This window comes from Indicator indicator, chromosome Z (genome assembly GCF_027791375.1).
Source record: "Indicator indicator isolate 239-I01 chromosome Z, UM_Iind_1.1, whole genome shotgun sequence".
NCBI classification, from domain to species: domain Eukaryota; kingdom Metazoa; phylum Chordata; class Aves; order Piciformes; family Indicatoridae; genus Indicator; species Indicator indicator.
This window is the reverse complement of record NC_072053.1, coordinates 44,223,282-44,241,006: the sequence shown is the minus strand read 5'-3', so window position 1 is coordinate 44,241,006 and position 17,725 is coordinate 44,223,282. Positions and strand designations below refer to the sequence as shown.

General features: G+C 36.9%; 1 protein-coding gene across 1 annotated transcript in view; it reads right to left on the bottom strand.

Annotated features, from left to right (window-relative positions):
• The window catches only part of CNTLN (centlein), a 318,217-nt gene that overhangs the window by 84,675 nt on the left and 215,817 nt on the right, over nt 1-17,725 (bottom strand). Inside the window, 3 exon segments of the mRNA XM_054397579.1 lie at nt 2,671-2,790; nt 5,516-5,637; nt 9,664-9,789. Coding sequence (XP_054253554.1) covers nt 2,671-2,790; nt 5,516-5,637; nt 9,664-9,789 — 368 coding nt within the window.

Sequence of the window (17,725 nt, the reverse complement as noted above, 5' to 3'; positions counted from 1 at the left end):
CTAAATTCAGTCTTTTTCTTAACACAGAATAAGAACATCCTATGGCACATCCTAGATATGCTCTGGAATTGTTTTCACTTGGCTACTAGCATTAATAGCAACTCTAAAGAATACTTATGAAATTTATATCAATTACCTCATGCTGATAACTCTTCAATTTTGGCATGAATTTAGTTGGTAGCTGCTGTATGATTTCTTAAAACAATGAGTTGTGAGGGATTAAAAGTTAGACTACTTTCTTAGCTATTTGTTCAGACCTCAAAGTGAACTTAGATTTTGGAGTTTTTTAATTTGTTTTAATAATGCAGATTTTCTAATTCACGAAGTTAAAAATACAACTTTCAATCTATATCTATATCACATGATTGGTATAATATAATCTGATACTCTTTGTGAAAGAGGAAATAGTGGGGGAGAAGGCTTAATATACAAATAAAGTAAAACTATTAATAAAACCAGCTTTATAAAGTCAGAGAATAATTATTCCACAATGTGCTTAGTATGAAGATAACAGGAAGAGGATGGAAAGGCAACAGGAAAGGAAATCTTCCTTACAGGTGAACCAAACAAACACCATCACTCTGGCCTGCTCAAAGGCATAAAACAGACTTAAACTAAAATACAGTCCCTAGGCAGAGAGTCTTTAAGAAATGCCACATTGGATTTGGCTTTGGATTATTAGCTTAAGATAATAATCAGTATCATCTATTGAATTAACTGCATCCACAAAAACTACGAGCTAACATGATATACTTACACTGATTGTAAAATCATACATATAAATAATTGGTAGGGCTCTCTAGATCACGGTCTTTAGCCATGAAGTTTAAGAAAGAATATATGCAATATAAAGAAGCCCTACCCACAGATCTAAAAGGTATACTAAATTTAGTATTGACTTTCTTAAAAAATCTGAGCTCAGATCTTTAAGTGCTGACTTACTTCAACAATTTAAACACAGTCATCAGAAGAGACAGATAGAAAACCCATAGAAGTTAGGTCTTCATTCCTTCTTTATTTCAACTAGCAATAAGCTACATTGCTCATAAGGAGTAAAAAGCACCTAAAACCCCAACAAGGAGTTCATCTGAAAGATCACCACGGTGCACTTGCTTCTTACAAAGTATTATGCAGAATTTTAAGAACTCATTTTGACTTAAAAACCTTTATATTTAAAAAAAGCTCAACTGTTTGCTCATGGACTCAATGTCAAGGACAGTGATCTCATATGTATCAGGCATAAGGGTGTTCCAATAGAAGTGACTGAACAGGAGCTCTAAAAAAACAGTCCAACAGTCCAGTCTTCAGGGTGTGCACAATACATATGCACTCTCTCTTTCATGGCTTTATGTGAAAAGGAGAGGCTTACGTTACTGTTCCTGCGGTACTGTTGCTTTTGATGTATGTGTTGATGTGTGATGGAAGGAGAATTACAACAGCAATTTTGTGTATGGCAAGAAAGTGCTCTTTCCTACATAAGTATCAAAATAAACAGAAAATCAACTTCAGAACAGCAAAGACATAACAATGAAGTGGTAAGAACAGAAACACAACTGTAACTGGCGGCTGTAGGAATACTCCATGCAATACAGCTACTGGCAATATTGTACATAATAGGCTAACGCAGCTTATGGGCAACACAAGGACTTACATACTACAAAACAATTTGCTGCTGTTGAAATTCTGTGATAGCAGCCTTCATGGTATCTGCACAAAATCAGTTTATGTTGTGACCCATTGGGAAAAAAATATTTTCTTTAATGCTGACAAAATAGAAATCTGAATAAAAGTTTCTATGATGCCTTGATTCTTAAGCACAGAAAAATCAACTTGACTTACAGAAATTGTTAAACAGCAGCAAAGGGCTAATTATACCATACTAACTTCCTTTTGTCTTGTACAAAAGGACACTTTCTTACTCTGCCTGGCTGAGTATAATAGTCTATGAATTATAAGATCAAAGCAGCAAACTGTATGTTTTCTAAAGTAAGAGTTTCCTTCACCAAGTTTTACACTTACTACAGCTAAAAGAGCTGTGTGAAGGGATCAGCACTAAACCCGAAGGACAGGCTGTGCACAGCAAGAAAGAGAGCAACTCCCTCGTGCTTTTTGCAGGTCACTACCAAGGACCATGTTAGCAGATCCACACCAGACCCTTAACAGGCAGCTCTGCTGCTACCAGTAATTAGCTTGGACAGCTCTGGCTCCAGGAGTAGCAGCAAGGCTACACCATAATGAGCTCAGCTGGGATTAGCAGGACAGGGCAGGGAACCAAGAGAGCTGAGGCATTCTGCATTGCGTATGTATCACAGAGATCAAACAAGGATGGCTGGCTAGGTTATCCCCTCACCACCTCATTCCAAAAATGAAGCACGGCAGTGTGTAAAATACAGGCTAATGAAGAGCGACACCTCCAACAGATGAGAGCCACATTAATTAACACAATCCCTAGATCATGGAATACAGTTTCTGTTAGTGCTAGCAAACTTGTAACTTGTCACTGATTTAAGAGGGGAAAAAAATAAAAAAGAACTGATGTTTTTCCTTTCTGCTTTTGGTAGAAAATGGTTTTATCTTGGAATTTTGCAAGTGGCCTGCTAAAGCACTACCTTTTGAAAAAAACCAGCAGAATATTTCTTTGTGTAAGCAACATTTAAGAAATGAACTTACTTTTCGATCAACAGTTTTTTGTGTTCCCTTTTGAAAAAAGCCAGTTCATTCCACACAGCATCAGAATCTTGACAAAGCTGACAGGAGTCTGCATGCTGGTATCTGCTTTTACTTTCAGTCCTGTTTATGGGAAAAGAGAAGTTGTTTGTTTCCAAATATATACAGGGCCACAAGAATAAAACTTCCTTGCTTGTAAAAAATACAAATTTTAAACTAAAGCATCTACTGAATATAAATCTTGTATGATGTATATATTCTGTGACGCATGAAACCTTAAACATGGTACTATAGAAAAGTTCAATGATATTTCAGACAGGTATCACACCATGACTCTCAGCTGACATGTGACTGAGTAGTGTCACCCACATGCATTTGTTCACCTTCCTTAAGTACTCACACGAGAAAGCACAAAATCTCGGAACTAAATGGGAGAGCCACCAGCACACTAAATGCCCCTGCAAATGTAATCCAGTCTGGAAGCTGCATTAATGCCTACTCTCAATCCAACTACTGATATACATTCTAATGATAAGCTATATATGGATAAGAAGATGCATCAGGAAAAAGCATACTGAATTTAGAAGCACAGAAATAGAAAATGCAAATATTTCAGTTTGTCATTAAAATATTTTAATATATTTTAATAACATAAAATATTTTTAAAAAACCATGTATAAAATTAACAAAACTCTCTGCGATTTACATTCTTACTGGACACAGAAATAAACTCTCAAAGAACAGGGTGGCCTCATAAGGCCCCATCATCTTTTCAGTCACGTATGTCAGTGGAACTTCTATGTACAATGACAGGTGGATTAGGTCCCATCAGCTGCCATCTCAGTAACAAATTCTAATCTATGAAGAATCAGAAAGAATGAGGTCCTCCATCACTTAGAGAGGATCAGAAGTGCCACATAAGTACCTGATACTGAGTTCTTAATGCTCAATTTGCATTACACCAGTGACATAAAGCTTTTTGAGATATTAACATAGCAGTGTAAGGTATAATCATTTACAGGCTGTTTTTATTAGGGTCTTGGCTACTTTCTTTAAGTACAATAAAAAGGACAAATAAACCTCTTATAGTATGATAATTTCATACAATTCTGTTATGCCCCACAAAATAAAAATCTTGTAATTTTCAGCCCATCTTAATTATAGATGAAAAAAAATCAAATTAATTAATAAAGATTTAGTATTGCACTTTCTCCAGTATCTCCTTTTCCCAAGTATGTTCCTATCAGGACGCAAGCTGGTATAATGTACATCAAACAGAAACAAAACAGCTTAGCTTTTGTCTTTCTTTTTTCTTTTTGTTCTATTTTTTTAACTGTCAGACACAGTATACTCAGTGCTTCACTGTATATCAAGTTTGATTTTACTATCTTTATCTAGGCTGATTTTTTTTTATCCTTTCAGCCTTTGTCTCTCAGTGGACCATGAATACCTACTTAGCCTGAGATACAGAATTAAATAATTTCATTGCATAAAGTAACTATCATTCGCTATGTTTCAGTTGTTTCTAGCAATGAATTTATAACAGTAAGCTAAATGATAAAACTATATATGCCTTTCCTAAATAAACAAAACCTTTTCATTTCAATTTCAACAAATCTATTTATTATTAATGCTTTTGATATTTTGAAAAATCTTACCATGCTATCAATTGCTGTAGCAGATTTGTACCTTACCATTATTTTCACCCACACTTTTTTTTTGTCTTTTTAAGAGACAAGACATTCTTGAGTAAATGCCATGGTATTACAAAGTGATGCAAATCTACTCAGATAGGCCAAAACATTGCTTATATACGAGGGAGAGTTTATCATTCATAATAGAATGCTTTATGTTGGCCTGGACTCTGGGAAGGTTACAAAGTTTACATCAAGATTGCATCAGTATTGCTCTAATTACAAAAATAATTACTTTTAGTAAAACACGTGCTTGTTTACTAAATTGTAGGTAAACACTAAAGTCCTACAAAAGCCACAAGGATGTAAGCACCTGCTCTAATTACTTTCTTGAAAGGGCCTGGAAAACTGTCTCAGCAGTGTCTGACAACTAAGGTGATAAGAAATGTCTTCCAAGCTCCAAATAGGTCTGTTTACCAAAAGTTCTAACTCTCTGCTAATGACTTAAAAAAAAAAAAAAAAGAAATCTGCAAAAAATTTTCACTCTTCTACAGAGAATTTAAGGGAGAATTATACAGAGAGTATTCATTATTTAAATTTTGATGTGGTAGTCTTTCTTCTTTCCATTAATAAAGATAGTCCTGCAATATTCTTGTAGAATGATCAGAAATAATTTGGTTTATAATCATTTAATAGATTAAACCACCCTGATTTTCATGCACATACTCTTTTTTCCCTGTTAAGATGGAGATTTTAGGATTAGTTTCAGTTAACGTTTGAATCACTAAATGTTAGAGATGCTGTTATTTCTGCATTTGTAATGAATAAAATTATTTTTAACACTACTTGAAACATAAGGAGCAATTGTTCTACTGTAAAAGATTACAAACACACACAGTCAGCAACTTAATCTACTGGGGAATTAGACAAGCATATATAAGCAGACCTAGCAGACCTCTGTCCAGTATTCAGGCTCAAAACAAGATCCTAAATAAAATATGTCAAGGTGTCAGCTCAACATATTTTACTCTTGGTTTTAATTGTAGTTTTTCTCATATAGGGGTATACTAGGTATTCTGCTTTAAGAAAGGATAAAGACTTCACTACATAGTAGTTTCTTCCTTCAAATTAAATTCTCTTTCAAACATCTATATAACACTTCTGCTCAGAATTCTTGTGTAAGGGAAATGTTTTAATTGAGCTATGTAACTTACCTGCTATCACCCTCTTCCCACTGCTTTAATTGCTCTTTTAGTGCTCTGTAGTTGGTCTGTAACATCTGCAGCCTTGTTTTTAGTTCTTCATGGACTGCTCTTAGCTCATCAGTTTCTTGAGCCTGTATAGTACCAGAAAAACAAAATTAAATTGGGCAAAACATAAGAGACTGTCACAGAGATCACATGAAATGAAAGTTCTGTTTGTGTAACTACTAAGAGCCTCTGAAATCCGTATAGAAAGATGAAGAATCACAATCCCTGAGGTCACGTTTTCTTACTGCTACTTGCAAATTTTGCTCATTTGGCAAAATTTACTTATGTATTTTTTTCATGTTGCTGAAAACTTTTGAAAAATTTACTACCTTTTCATCTTTGGCCTACTACACCTAAAGATACAAGAACTGGAAAAGCATTGCCAGCACTGTCATTTCATCTAAACTACTTTCTGCCCCTCCTTCTCTCCATGGAAAACTAATTTATGTATTTTTGAGGGAAACACTGGCCACAATGAAGACTACACCAAAACCCCTAAATCTAAATGGCTTCAGGATTTCCTCCCTCTCTAGAGACTTTCAAGACCCATCTGGATGCACTCCTGTGTGACCTGCACTAGATTACATGGTTATATGGTCCTGCTCTCGCAGGGGAGTTGGACTCGATGATCTCCAGAGATCCCTTCCAACCTCTAACATCCTTTGATCCTGTGATCCTGTAATCTTTAAGTAAATCACAATACTATATTTGCATTTATTTACTATTTATATGCAAAGAGGGCTTTTTATATTAGTCAATATAAAAAGATACATCAATAGTCAGAGCTGCAAGCAATAAAAGTTAAATCTCAATACAAAAAAGAACAAACAAAAAACAAACAAAAGGCAAAAGTTTCTACAGTAGTACTAACTGCAAAGCACCTAGACTAAGCCTGGCTTCTAAAACATTGGATAAACAAAGCTGAAGGTTACTAGATAAAATTTCAGATGCTACTATATATAAAATTACAGATTTCTGAAAGTGACCCAGGCAGCACAAAAAGCAGATTTGTGAAGAGAAGCATGTGCCAAGGTTACCTTACTATTACAAACTTTCCCAGACTGGGGTCTGTTGTTTTTCTGAAACAATCTGTTTGTTTGTTTGATTTTTTCTGAAAAAGTATCTAAACTAGATAAATTTATAAATTTAGAATTGCTGAAGAAATACTTTTGACTGGTCTGAAGTAGTTTATATAAATAATACAATGATATTAAAAACAATCACACACATAATAAGACAAATTTACTGTTAAGGACGTAAAGACCAACCTTTGTTTGACACTGCCATAGGAAATTTTTACAAGAATCCAATTATAGGTACTGTGTTTTCAATGGAATTTCATGAAATCATCGTTCTGAGATTCATTGATACTGCTAGTGAAAACTGATCAAGTCTGGCAAGGTACTGGAAAATAACATCTTCAGCATAAATCTTCAAAAGTTTATTAGTGTCAATGCTCTTTCAGAAATGCAGCCAAGTGTAGAATTTGGCCTTTCCTATTTATGAATGTACATTTTTCATTATTGCTTACCTGTTCTGTTATCCATTTCATTATAGCTAGTCCCTTCCCTTTTCAGTTGCTCTGCTCTTGCAGAAATAGAAATTAGACAATTAATTGTCCTAGCCACTCTTTTTTACTGAATTATTAACCACTTCAGAACTTTAAATTTACACTTTACTTTTCATGAACTCAGTTCTGCCTCATTATACTTTTTAATACTTAAACTGTATTGTATACAGTTTTCTATATCTTGACAGAAATGGGACAGAATAACCATCTGTAGCAGTGCTGGATCTCCAGGTTATTCTCCATCTCTCTAGGGTCATTCTATAGCATTTTCATGTAGTAATGAAACATAAAAAGACAATGTCCAATCAGCAGAAGGAAGTACCCAACTGTCAGTGGAAAAAAAATTATTTTGTTATTTGCAAACAACAAAAGATTCTAATCATGACCTCAAAATTTTGTTGAAATTGACCTAAAATACTTTGGTCGCACTAAAAATTGAAAAATGTACTTTAAAAAATATACTGATTCAATTCTTTGATTACTCCTCTTAGGTTAATAGGAAGTGAGGAACTTGACCATTTCAGGATTTGTTTTTTTGTTGTTGTTGTTTGTTTGTTTGTTGTGTTGCTTTGTTTTGTTCTTTTCTTTTTTTTCTCAAGCAGTTACAAGGAAAAAGCCAAAATATTATATTTTTTCCATCTGAACACCAATACATAGAACAGAACTACACTGAAAACTTTCCAGCTAATGCCTGTAATGTCTAGGCTATGTCAGGAATCATAGTTCTAGAGACATAATATGGGAAAAGAGAATATATTTAGATTATATGGAATATCTAACTCTGGGCAACCAAACTCCTAACTTGTTAAAGACCAGCAGTAAACTTGATGTACTTATGCTTTGGACTATTCGAAGTACCACCTTGATAATTTGTTGGTCAAAATCATTTAAAAACCTCCTATTCATTTTGACATTTTCTTCCCTAAACAAGTGTGCCACCAGGCATGTTCTGTTATTTTTCAGTACGTGCTGGAATGCAGAAATAAAGTCAATTTTATACTAAAGCTATGGACACCCTGAATTTGCATGATGACCCTATTGGTTTTAGCAAAGAAGACAGTAAGAGGCAACTTTCCTTGGCTACCAACTAGTCAGCTTAAAAGAAATGGAAAATCCTGTGAATGGGACCTTGCCCATTTCTGGACTCATGGGGACATCAAATATTCCCATTTCTGAAAACCCCCAAAATAAAGCTTTTAATCTTTTTTTTGTTGTTGTTGTTCTTGTTTATTTTTTAAATTGTTACAATTTTTTCAGAAGGACTGATGGGTAGAGTAACAATTTAATCTTCAGGATATTCAGCAGCAGCATGTTTATTGATAGAGTAAGTATATTGCGAATAATCATATGTCAATACTTGATTTGAGGAGGCAATAATGCAAGTCACAGTTTCAAGAATGTTGATCATATGCACTTTGTTGTAAGCAGTGTCTGAGAGGACAACCATACAATACCAACAGAATTATTCTGATGTCAATGTTATGACATCTGAGTTCACTGTCATGCTGGCAATAGCTTCACTGAATTCTGAAAACTGTGCTACAAAAGTGTTTAATACATTGACCGGGGCCTCTACAGCTTCTTTCCAATCAGTTATAGCATTCTCCAAATGAAGACAAAAAGGTTTCCTAAAGCAAATGAAAGAGATAAAATTTAGCCCTTAAAGACGTCATGGATTACAGCTATGATAAACAGAGATCTCAGTCTTGCAACACAATAAAGAAAAAATCAAGAGAAAAAGAATGAAAAAGGAAAAAGAAAAGACAAAGGACAGAAAAAAAGGAAAAAAGAAAAAAGGGGGGAGAGAAAGAGAGAGAAAAGAAAAAAAGAGGGAAAGGAAAAAAGAAAAAAGATGAAAGGGAAAAAAGAAAAAAGGAACATACAAATTGTGTATGTTTTAAGAAATATGTCTTGGTGTTTGGATTGTTCATTCTGAGTTGCAATTTGAAACCAACAGGTCATGCAAAAGGTACTATTTTTGAAGTATAAAAAACTCTAATGAAAATGTTTAAAACAGGGAAAAACTGGGAAATTATAATACATGCTCAGTTAAGGTTTTCTACCAAGGCTGGGGCAGGAAATTGTTTGTTGGGTTTTCTTTTGCAGCATTTTCTAGAACAAAAACCTCTGAGTATAACTCCTAAAAGCACAAGGGGTAAATCTCTTCCAAGTAACTGAGCAGCATTTTAAAATACTGGCTTCTCTGTAGCAGAAAACAAACAAGCAAACAAAACCAACCCAAATAAATTTCTTTGTACTTTCTGCTTCACTTTATTCCTATACATATACATTAACAAGCACATATTAATTATGACAGCTTGAGTTAGGCTTACATAGCACTGTAGGAGTTCCAACACAAGATTCCTAGCACTAAAGGAAGAAGGCAAACCAATGGAGAGTGCTTTCTTATGTTAACACACTTACAGTCCATGACAATATGTGCATTTTGCACTTTGTAAAATATATGTTTATTTTGGTATATCTTTACCTATGCAAACTTTATAGCTAGAATTTTCTTTATTTTTATTTCTTTAATGTTCACCTTTAGCTGTAGCTTCTTCTCTAAGTTTTCGATCTTCCTTTCAGCTATTTTAAGCTTCCTTAGCTCCTCCAACTCTCTAGAAGAGCTCTTTGGGGACAGAGACCTTGAACGTTTCACAGGTGGTTCCTGGAGAATAAAACAAGGACATGGTTGAACTAGTTGGAACACTGGATTATGAAAGACATGCAGAATTAAAGAAGAAGTAATTTTGAATACTAATAATGAATTAAAAAAAAAAATCTGCATGGAATACCAGAGAAATAACAAGCAGAATTACCACAGTGCTACCACTAAAGGTTTCTCTGTGACTCGTTAATGAGAATATTCATTTACATTTACATTGTTTCTTTCAGAATAATGATGTCCCATTAGGGAAGACTAAAGGGTTATAGACTCTGAAATGCAAGAAACCTCATTACAAAGGAGGGGATAGAGGCTGGTCTAATTGCTCTATAAGGGTCCAAGGTTACACTTGATAGGACAACCAGAAACAAGAGGGAAAGGATTTTTTCCCCTTTGAAATAGTTTAACACACTGTGAAGTTGAAGGAACAATATGCTTGAGGAATATAAATACAACAGACAGTAGATCTTATACCATAATGACCATATGGTCATTAACTATAATGTGACTAACTAGAGACAAGAATATGTGTTTATATTATGTGCAGCTTCATATAGCAATCTGGAGAAAGAATATGCAAAAGTAACACTTAAACTGGGAAGCTTTCTTGTTCACTCTGTGTCATATGTCCTTACGGCAAAGAAAGACACACCTCATCAAAACAGACTTTCTGATTTTCTGAGTAACTTTGGTTAAGGACAGAGAAATATTAACACACATAATAAGGTAAAATGTTATTATATAAAGTCAAAAACTTATGATTAATTGTGACTACTGTTGTTGCATGCTGACATATTCACTGTGAAATAACTGATTTACAACAAATTCAGAATAAAATCTTCTTGAATACTACATTATTTCAACACTTTCACCGTTACATCAAATTAACTAAAGAGCATCTTAATTAGCAACTGGCATTTTTGTCTTTGACAATTACCTTCCGTATTAAATGTTTGCAAGACGCTATATGCCACACTTTAAATTATACAAGTTCCCAAAATGGAGAAAAAAACATTACAAAATAATATCACATATTTAAGAACTTAAATACTGCCAAGTTGTTTTGTCATTTTGTGGTGGGTTTCTTTTGCTTCTGAAATGTGCCTGAATGGCATTAAAAATAAACAAACAAATGCCAAAAAAACTGTGTCAGTGTGAGCTGAAATTCCCCCCCCAACCAACCAACAGAACCCCATCCAAACTAACATATGGGAATAATTTTACTCTACTTAAAATCTGAATGTCAAATGGAGATATTTTACATATTCCTGTCAATTCCTTTATATAACAGAAGAAACTAGAAGAAAGTTTTAATGAATATTTAAAACAGTATTTCCAAAGTTATTGTTTTATATTGTTTAACATTGTACTTACTAAGAGTAGATTGTTTTCAAATATTAAGATTACTGACTTACTTTTCTTCTAATAATTCTTCTATAGATATCCCAAAGTTGACTTCAGTTAAGAGATGTTGATCTTAATCAGCAATTTTTTCTCTGCATAAAACGAAATTGTTCAAGTGTGTGAAGCAGAACATCCCAAGATCAACATATCAAAATTTTCTTCAGATTTCTTCAGATTAAGACCCCTAAACAAACCTCCTCCTATCTTCCACACTTCCTAAGCGTGGCATACCCAGACAATTTTTTCCTGTAAATCCAGAACACATTATTTTTCAAGAAATGTTTATATACAGAAGACTTGGGAAATACTTGTTTCTCCTAAATCAGGAATAAAAAGTCAGGGCATTTGTTGCTAAAGAGAAGGATAACAAAGGAAAACAAGTGAAACAACCTATACCATACTGCTAAGAATAACTGGATGGAGAGATGTTACAGAGCTATGGTGAAAAGAGGTAAAAATAAAAGACACTCTAACACTCATAGTCTTAATGCTTTAATCAAAGGTGATCAGATACAATGAGTATGTAACACGGTTGTTTTATATATACACAGAGACTTTATACATAACTAGGTGGAATCAAGATGTAAATCTTTTTCAACAGGGCTGAGAAATGGAATTTTTTTTTTTTAAAAAAGTATTCACGTACATGGAAATAATTGCCTGTGAGAACATGTGGGTCTGGTAATATGCATTAAGAAATATTCTATTGTTTGAGTGTGTTTTTACCTCTTTAATCATCATACTGGATGTGTGGAGAGATAAGGAGCTGGGTCTCAGCTTTACAGTTGCACACAGGTAGTTTGAAGGCAATCTTTGCTAAGAAGGCAGTTTAATTTTCCTATCAAGACATAAGCGACTGTGTAGTAAAATATCCTGTAATGTGATTGCCTGGGGCTGCTGCAATTTGGAAACTGACATCTGCAATACCCTTATCACAATTGCAAACTTTGCTGCTGCTGCTGCTAGGTTTTAGAATTTTAATTTTTAATTCAGCTCTTAAATTTTACAGCAAACGTAGATATACCTATATGAAATATATACTCAAATTCTAACGTTCTAAACATTTCCTAAATGTTTAGGAGTAAGGAAAAGTCCAGTATTATGAGCAAAGAATGTTAATTCAATTCAGTAAAGAGTAACAACAGAAGATTTTTCATCACATGATCATAAAATATGTCTACAAAAGAGTAAGCCAAATAGTATCAACACACTTTTTGTAATATTAATACATATGAAACTTTAGGACAGAAGACTTAATGTAAAGACATAGTTGGTAAGTGGATAAGATACAACTTAACTGCTAATGGAGGCACAGGAAGCAGAAAAAGAAAAGATTTCTCTTTCTAAACAACCTTCTGTTACTGGTATGCACCATGGAGAACTACAGAGAATCATCACCCTTTACTAGATGCAGGGGGAAACATAGTGGCTGAGGAAAAGTCTGAGGTACATAATGCTTTCTCTACCTCAGTTTTTAACAGCAGGACTACTTGTTTGCTGGGACGCCTGCTGATCAAGCTGGTGCTGACCATGGTGCCAGGGAAGATCATGGAACATACCATCCTGAGTGCCGTAGGCACACCATTTACAGGACTGTCAGGCAACCAGGCCCAGTCAGCATGGGTTCATGAAGGGCAGGTCCTGCTTAAAGAACCTCATCTCCTTCTATGACAAGGTTACATGCATGGTAGATGGGGGAAAGGCTGTGGATGTTGTTTATCTGGACTTCAGTACAGCCCTTGATACTGTGTCCCCCATCATCCTCGTGACATCCTCATGAAAAAACCTGTCTGTGCTAGGCCTGGACAGGGATACACTCTGCTGGATCAAACACGGGCTAGATGGCTGGGCCCAGAGAGCAGTGCTGAATGGAGTTAAATCTACTTAGCAGCCACACACAGTTGGTTTTCCTCAGAGCTCAGTGCTGGGGCCACTCATGTTTAGTATCTTTACAAATTATCTTGACAAGAGGATTGATAGCACCTTCAGTAAGACTGCAGACAACACCAAGTTAGGTGGGTATGTTAATCTGTTGGAGGGTAGCAGGGCTCTGCAGAGGGACCTGGTTAGGCTGGATTGATTGGCTGAGTCCAATTATATGGGCTTCAATACGGCCAAGTACCAGGACCTGAGCCTGGGCCTCCACAACCCCATGCAATGCACAGGCTTGGGGCAGTGGCTGGAAAGCCACTCAGCAGCAAGGGACCTGGGGATGTTGATTGACAACCAGCCAAACATGAAAAAGCAGTGTGCCCAAGAAGACCAACCGTATCCTGGTCTGTATCAGGAACAGTGCAGCCAGCAGAACTAGGGAGGTGATTGTCCCCCTGTACTCGACACTGCTGAGGTGCACTTGGAGTACTATGTTCAGTTTTGGACACTGTGGTGTAAGATAGACATTGAGCTGCTGTAGTGGGTCCAGAGAAGCACAATGAAGCTGGTGAAGAGTCTGGAGAATAAGTCTCATAAGGAGCAGCTGAGGGAGCTGGGGTTGTTTAGTCTAAAAAAAAAAGAGGCTGAAGGGAGGCCTTATTGCTCTCTACAACTACCTGAAGGGCCTACCTGAAGGGCAGGTTGTAGTGAGGTGGGTATTGATCTCACAATTTACAACTGACAAGACAAGAGAAAATGGCATTAACTTACACCAAGGGCAGTTTGGGTTAGACATTATGAAAAACTTCTATACTACAAGCTTTATCAAAGACTGGAATGGGCTGCCCAGGGAAGTGGTTGAAATTGCCATCCCTAGATACATTTAGAAGTCATCTAGATATGGTAACCAAGGATATGATATAGTAGTGGCCCTGGTAGAGTTAGATAAGGGTTGGACTTGATGGTTGGCCTTTTACAACCATAGTGATTCTGTGATTCTTTGAAAGATACCAGGGGCTGAAGCTGTAAATTGTCATGTTCTTTAATTCAATAGTTTTGTGTTAAACAGAGTCCCAAAACAAGTCAAGAATTAAAAGCAAACATGGAAAGACTGAACTCTTACTGGAATGTCATGGAGAATTTTTCTGCATATACAGATCAGATTAGTGTCTGCCAGGAATACAGTACTGAAGACAGTGGGCCAAAATCTTTAAGTTTTTTTTATCAGTTGAAGAAATGGAAAGATTGTTGAACCAGATCCAGTGGCTGGCGAGTTACAGCTGAGGTTTTCTGGAAAGGAAAAATGGCAAATTCCTGATTCACTGTGTTTCAACAGGAACTTTATCAGTTCTAAAAGTTAACTCATGTCTTTTAGTATCTTCATATTATAGATTATAGAAGAATGCTATAAAATCCATATGAATAAAAGGCAAATATAACTCCTATGCATCATACAATCAAGAAATTTAGCTACAAGTTTGGCTTTTTAGAGCAGAATGTAATCAAAACAATGGCATTCTGATCAAAAGTGATTCCCTGCTTACTTGTTCTTTGTGTCCAGGGAATGCACATAAGCAGGGGTGAAGGATTTACAGAACAGTCTTTGTATAACCAAAAGAATCGCCACAGCAAACCAAGAAATGTATATCCAACATATTCTTCCTGTAAATTCACGTGCTAGTAACTTCTGTCATAAATACTTTTGTCATAAAAGACTGAACAACAAGGTGATAGGAAGGTATTTTTCATTGCAGGGGAAAGTCAGTAAAGATAGTAGTATTACCTCTTCTATTTCATTTGTATATTTTGTGATCCTAAAGCCAGAATGTTTCTACAATGTTCCTTATTGTCTTGTTTTAATACAATAGATTTGTAGCATGTTGATTTAGTTCTCGAAAGTTTTAATAGAAACTGTCTGCACATTTGAAAAAGTGGACATATCGAACAAGCCTGAGTATTTGAGGAGCATGACTAGACTCTACATATCAGAACAGGAAAATATTCTCTACAACAGCATTTAAAAGTCTGTGTTTAGCTGTACACAAGAGATCGTAATTGCTCTATTCCTGACATAGTTCATGATGAACACAATACTCTCATTTACATAATCGTGAGGAAACAACAAATTACTTTGGGGGTTAACTGTAGCAAAGGGTCAGATATCTACCAAACCGTTCACTAACTCTCAGAATCACAGAATCTTAGAAAGGTAGGAGTTGGAAGGGACGTCCATCTAGCCCAACCTGCCCGCTAAAGCAGGTTTGCCTACAGCAGGCTGCATAGAAACATGTCCAGGCAGGTTTTGAAATTCTCCAGAGGAAACTCCACCTCTCTGGGCAGCCTGTTGCAGTGCTCCATCACCCTCCATGTAAGGAAGTTTTTGTAAGGAAGTTTTTCAAGTGAAACCTCCCATGTTTGAGTTTATACTCACAGAATCACAGAATGGTCTGGGTTGGAAGAGACATCCAAAGGTGATCTAGTCCAACCCCCTCTGCAGTAAGCAGGGGCAGCCTCAACTAGATCAGGCTGCCCAGAGCCCTGTCGAGTCTCACTTTGAATATCTCCAGGAATGGTGCCCCACCCACCTCCCTGGGCAACTTGTCCCAATGTTCCACCACCCCCAAAGTAAAGAAATTGTTCCTAACATTCAATCTAAATCTACTCTTCTCTAGTGCCTACAGGATTGCCCCTACAGGATTTTGTAAACAGTCTCTCTCCATCCTTGTGGCAGGCCCCTCTCAGGTACTTGAAGGTTGCTATTAGGTCTCCCCAGAGCCTCCTCTTCTCCAGGCTGAACAACCCCAGCTCCCTCAGCCTGTCCTCATAGCAGAGGTCTTCCAAACCCCTGATCATTTTCATGGCCCTCCTCTGGACCTGCTTTATCGGGCCCATGTCCTTCCTGTATTGAGGGCTCCAGACCTGTACACAGTACTCCAGGTGAGGTCTCACCAGAGCAAAGTGGCAGAATCACCTGTGATGGTTTGAAACTGTCTTTTTAATTTTTCCTTGCAAAGTTCAGAACAGAGAAAGTGAAAGAATGTAAATAAGTCACTATTGGGTGTAAGAAAGCAAAATAACGATTGTTCTAAACACTTCCATTGGATAGATAGAAATGTTTAAGAACTATTACCCAAAACAAAGTAGGCATTCTGCACATTCTGCGTTCTGCAGTGGGGGCAGTTGCTGGGCTGTCTGGCTGCTGTTTCTTCTTCTCTTCTGGCTGAAGATAACACGTACTGACCTTGGCAGCTAAGTTAACAACTTTCTGCTCTAACTAAACTCTGCTTCTCTGTCCAGGGGGGTCTGGGGGGGAAGCTCCTGGGAGAGAGAGGCCCCTTTGGGAGGGTCCCCTTGGGGGGAAGCAAAGGGAGCTTGGTTGTGCTTTTCTGTTGATTGTATATATTTGTAAGTGTTGTGAATTTTGTATATTTGTACATATTCATTGCATTTCATCTGCTTGTAAATACAGCTTTTCATTTGCTTCCAGAATGAGCTAGCCTGGTTATTGTCAGTGGGGGGGGGAATTTCAGCTCACACCGACACACTTTTTATTTTTGGCGCCCAACGTGGGGCTCGATTGCTTGTATGATTTATTCCTGCTCAGATTAGGAAGCAAAATGAAGCTGTTTTGGATTTTGAGTAATTTTATTTCCTCTGTTATCAGTGTGATTGTCTACAGATGGGCTGTTTCCTGCATGATAGACAAGATTGTGAGATATGTGGCATATAAGTTGTTTCTTTGGGTTAAGAACAAGTTACTGAATGCTGTTGAATTCTGTTGTGGTCTTATTGGGCTTAGAAGATATGGTAACTCAACTATGAATCTGCTAGCAGACACATTTGAGTTTGTTACTCCTCTTACAACTACAGAGGGTCTTTGGAACCAGTGGTACCCTAGATATCTTGTGCTAGCCTTAATTTTGTTGTTTCTTGGAATAATCATATGGCTGCTGATAGCACTGTGTCAAGAAAGACATTAGGCTACTTGCTCTTCCGACCTGCGTAGATGTAAGAGGAAACATAGAAAAGCTCAGAGAGGTTCGGAATTGGTTTCTGATTCTGATTACGGTGACCAGGAAATCACAGTTCAGGTTTGTGAGAAAGCTGCCGATAGTTTTGACTCAGAGCCAGCAGCAGTAGCTGCAGGACCTCTGCCAGAATCTGAGATAACAGACTCGGGTACACAGGCAGACATAGTTACACAGACAGACTCGGTGACACAGACAGACTCGATTACGCAGGCAGAGAGGGATACACGGGCAGACAGGGGTACACAAACAGACACAGCTGCACAGAGATAAATGGTTGTGCAGGCAGACATAGTTACACAGAGAGAAATGGTTGTGCAGACAGACATAGTTACACAGAGAGAAATGGCTGCGCAGACAGACATAGCTGTGTAGGCAGACGCCATTAACGAGGCACAGTCTCCTCCTCCTCCCTCTGCTGCCCAGACGGACGCAGCAGTGTCTGCAGGATCTCAAAGCACACCTCCTGCCAACCCTGCACAGACTCCCTCTGCTCCTGCTAACCCTGCACAAAATTCCTCTACTCCCTCCAACTCTGCTGTGAATGTGAAAGCCAATCCAGTAAATTTGGTGGCCACTGTAAGCAGAAAGCGTAAAGGAGCTACAGGAGGAGATGTAGATGCTGCAGGAGATGG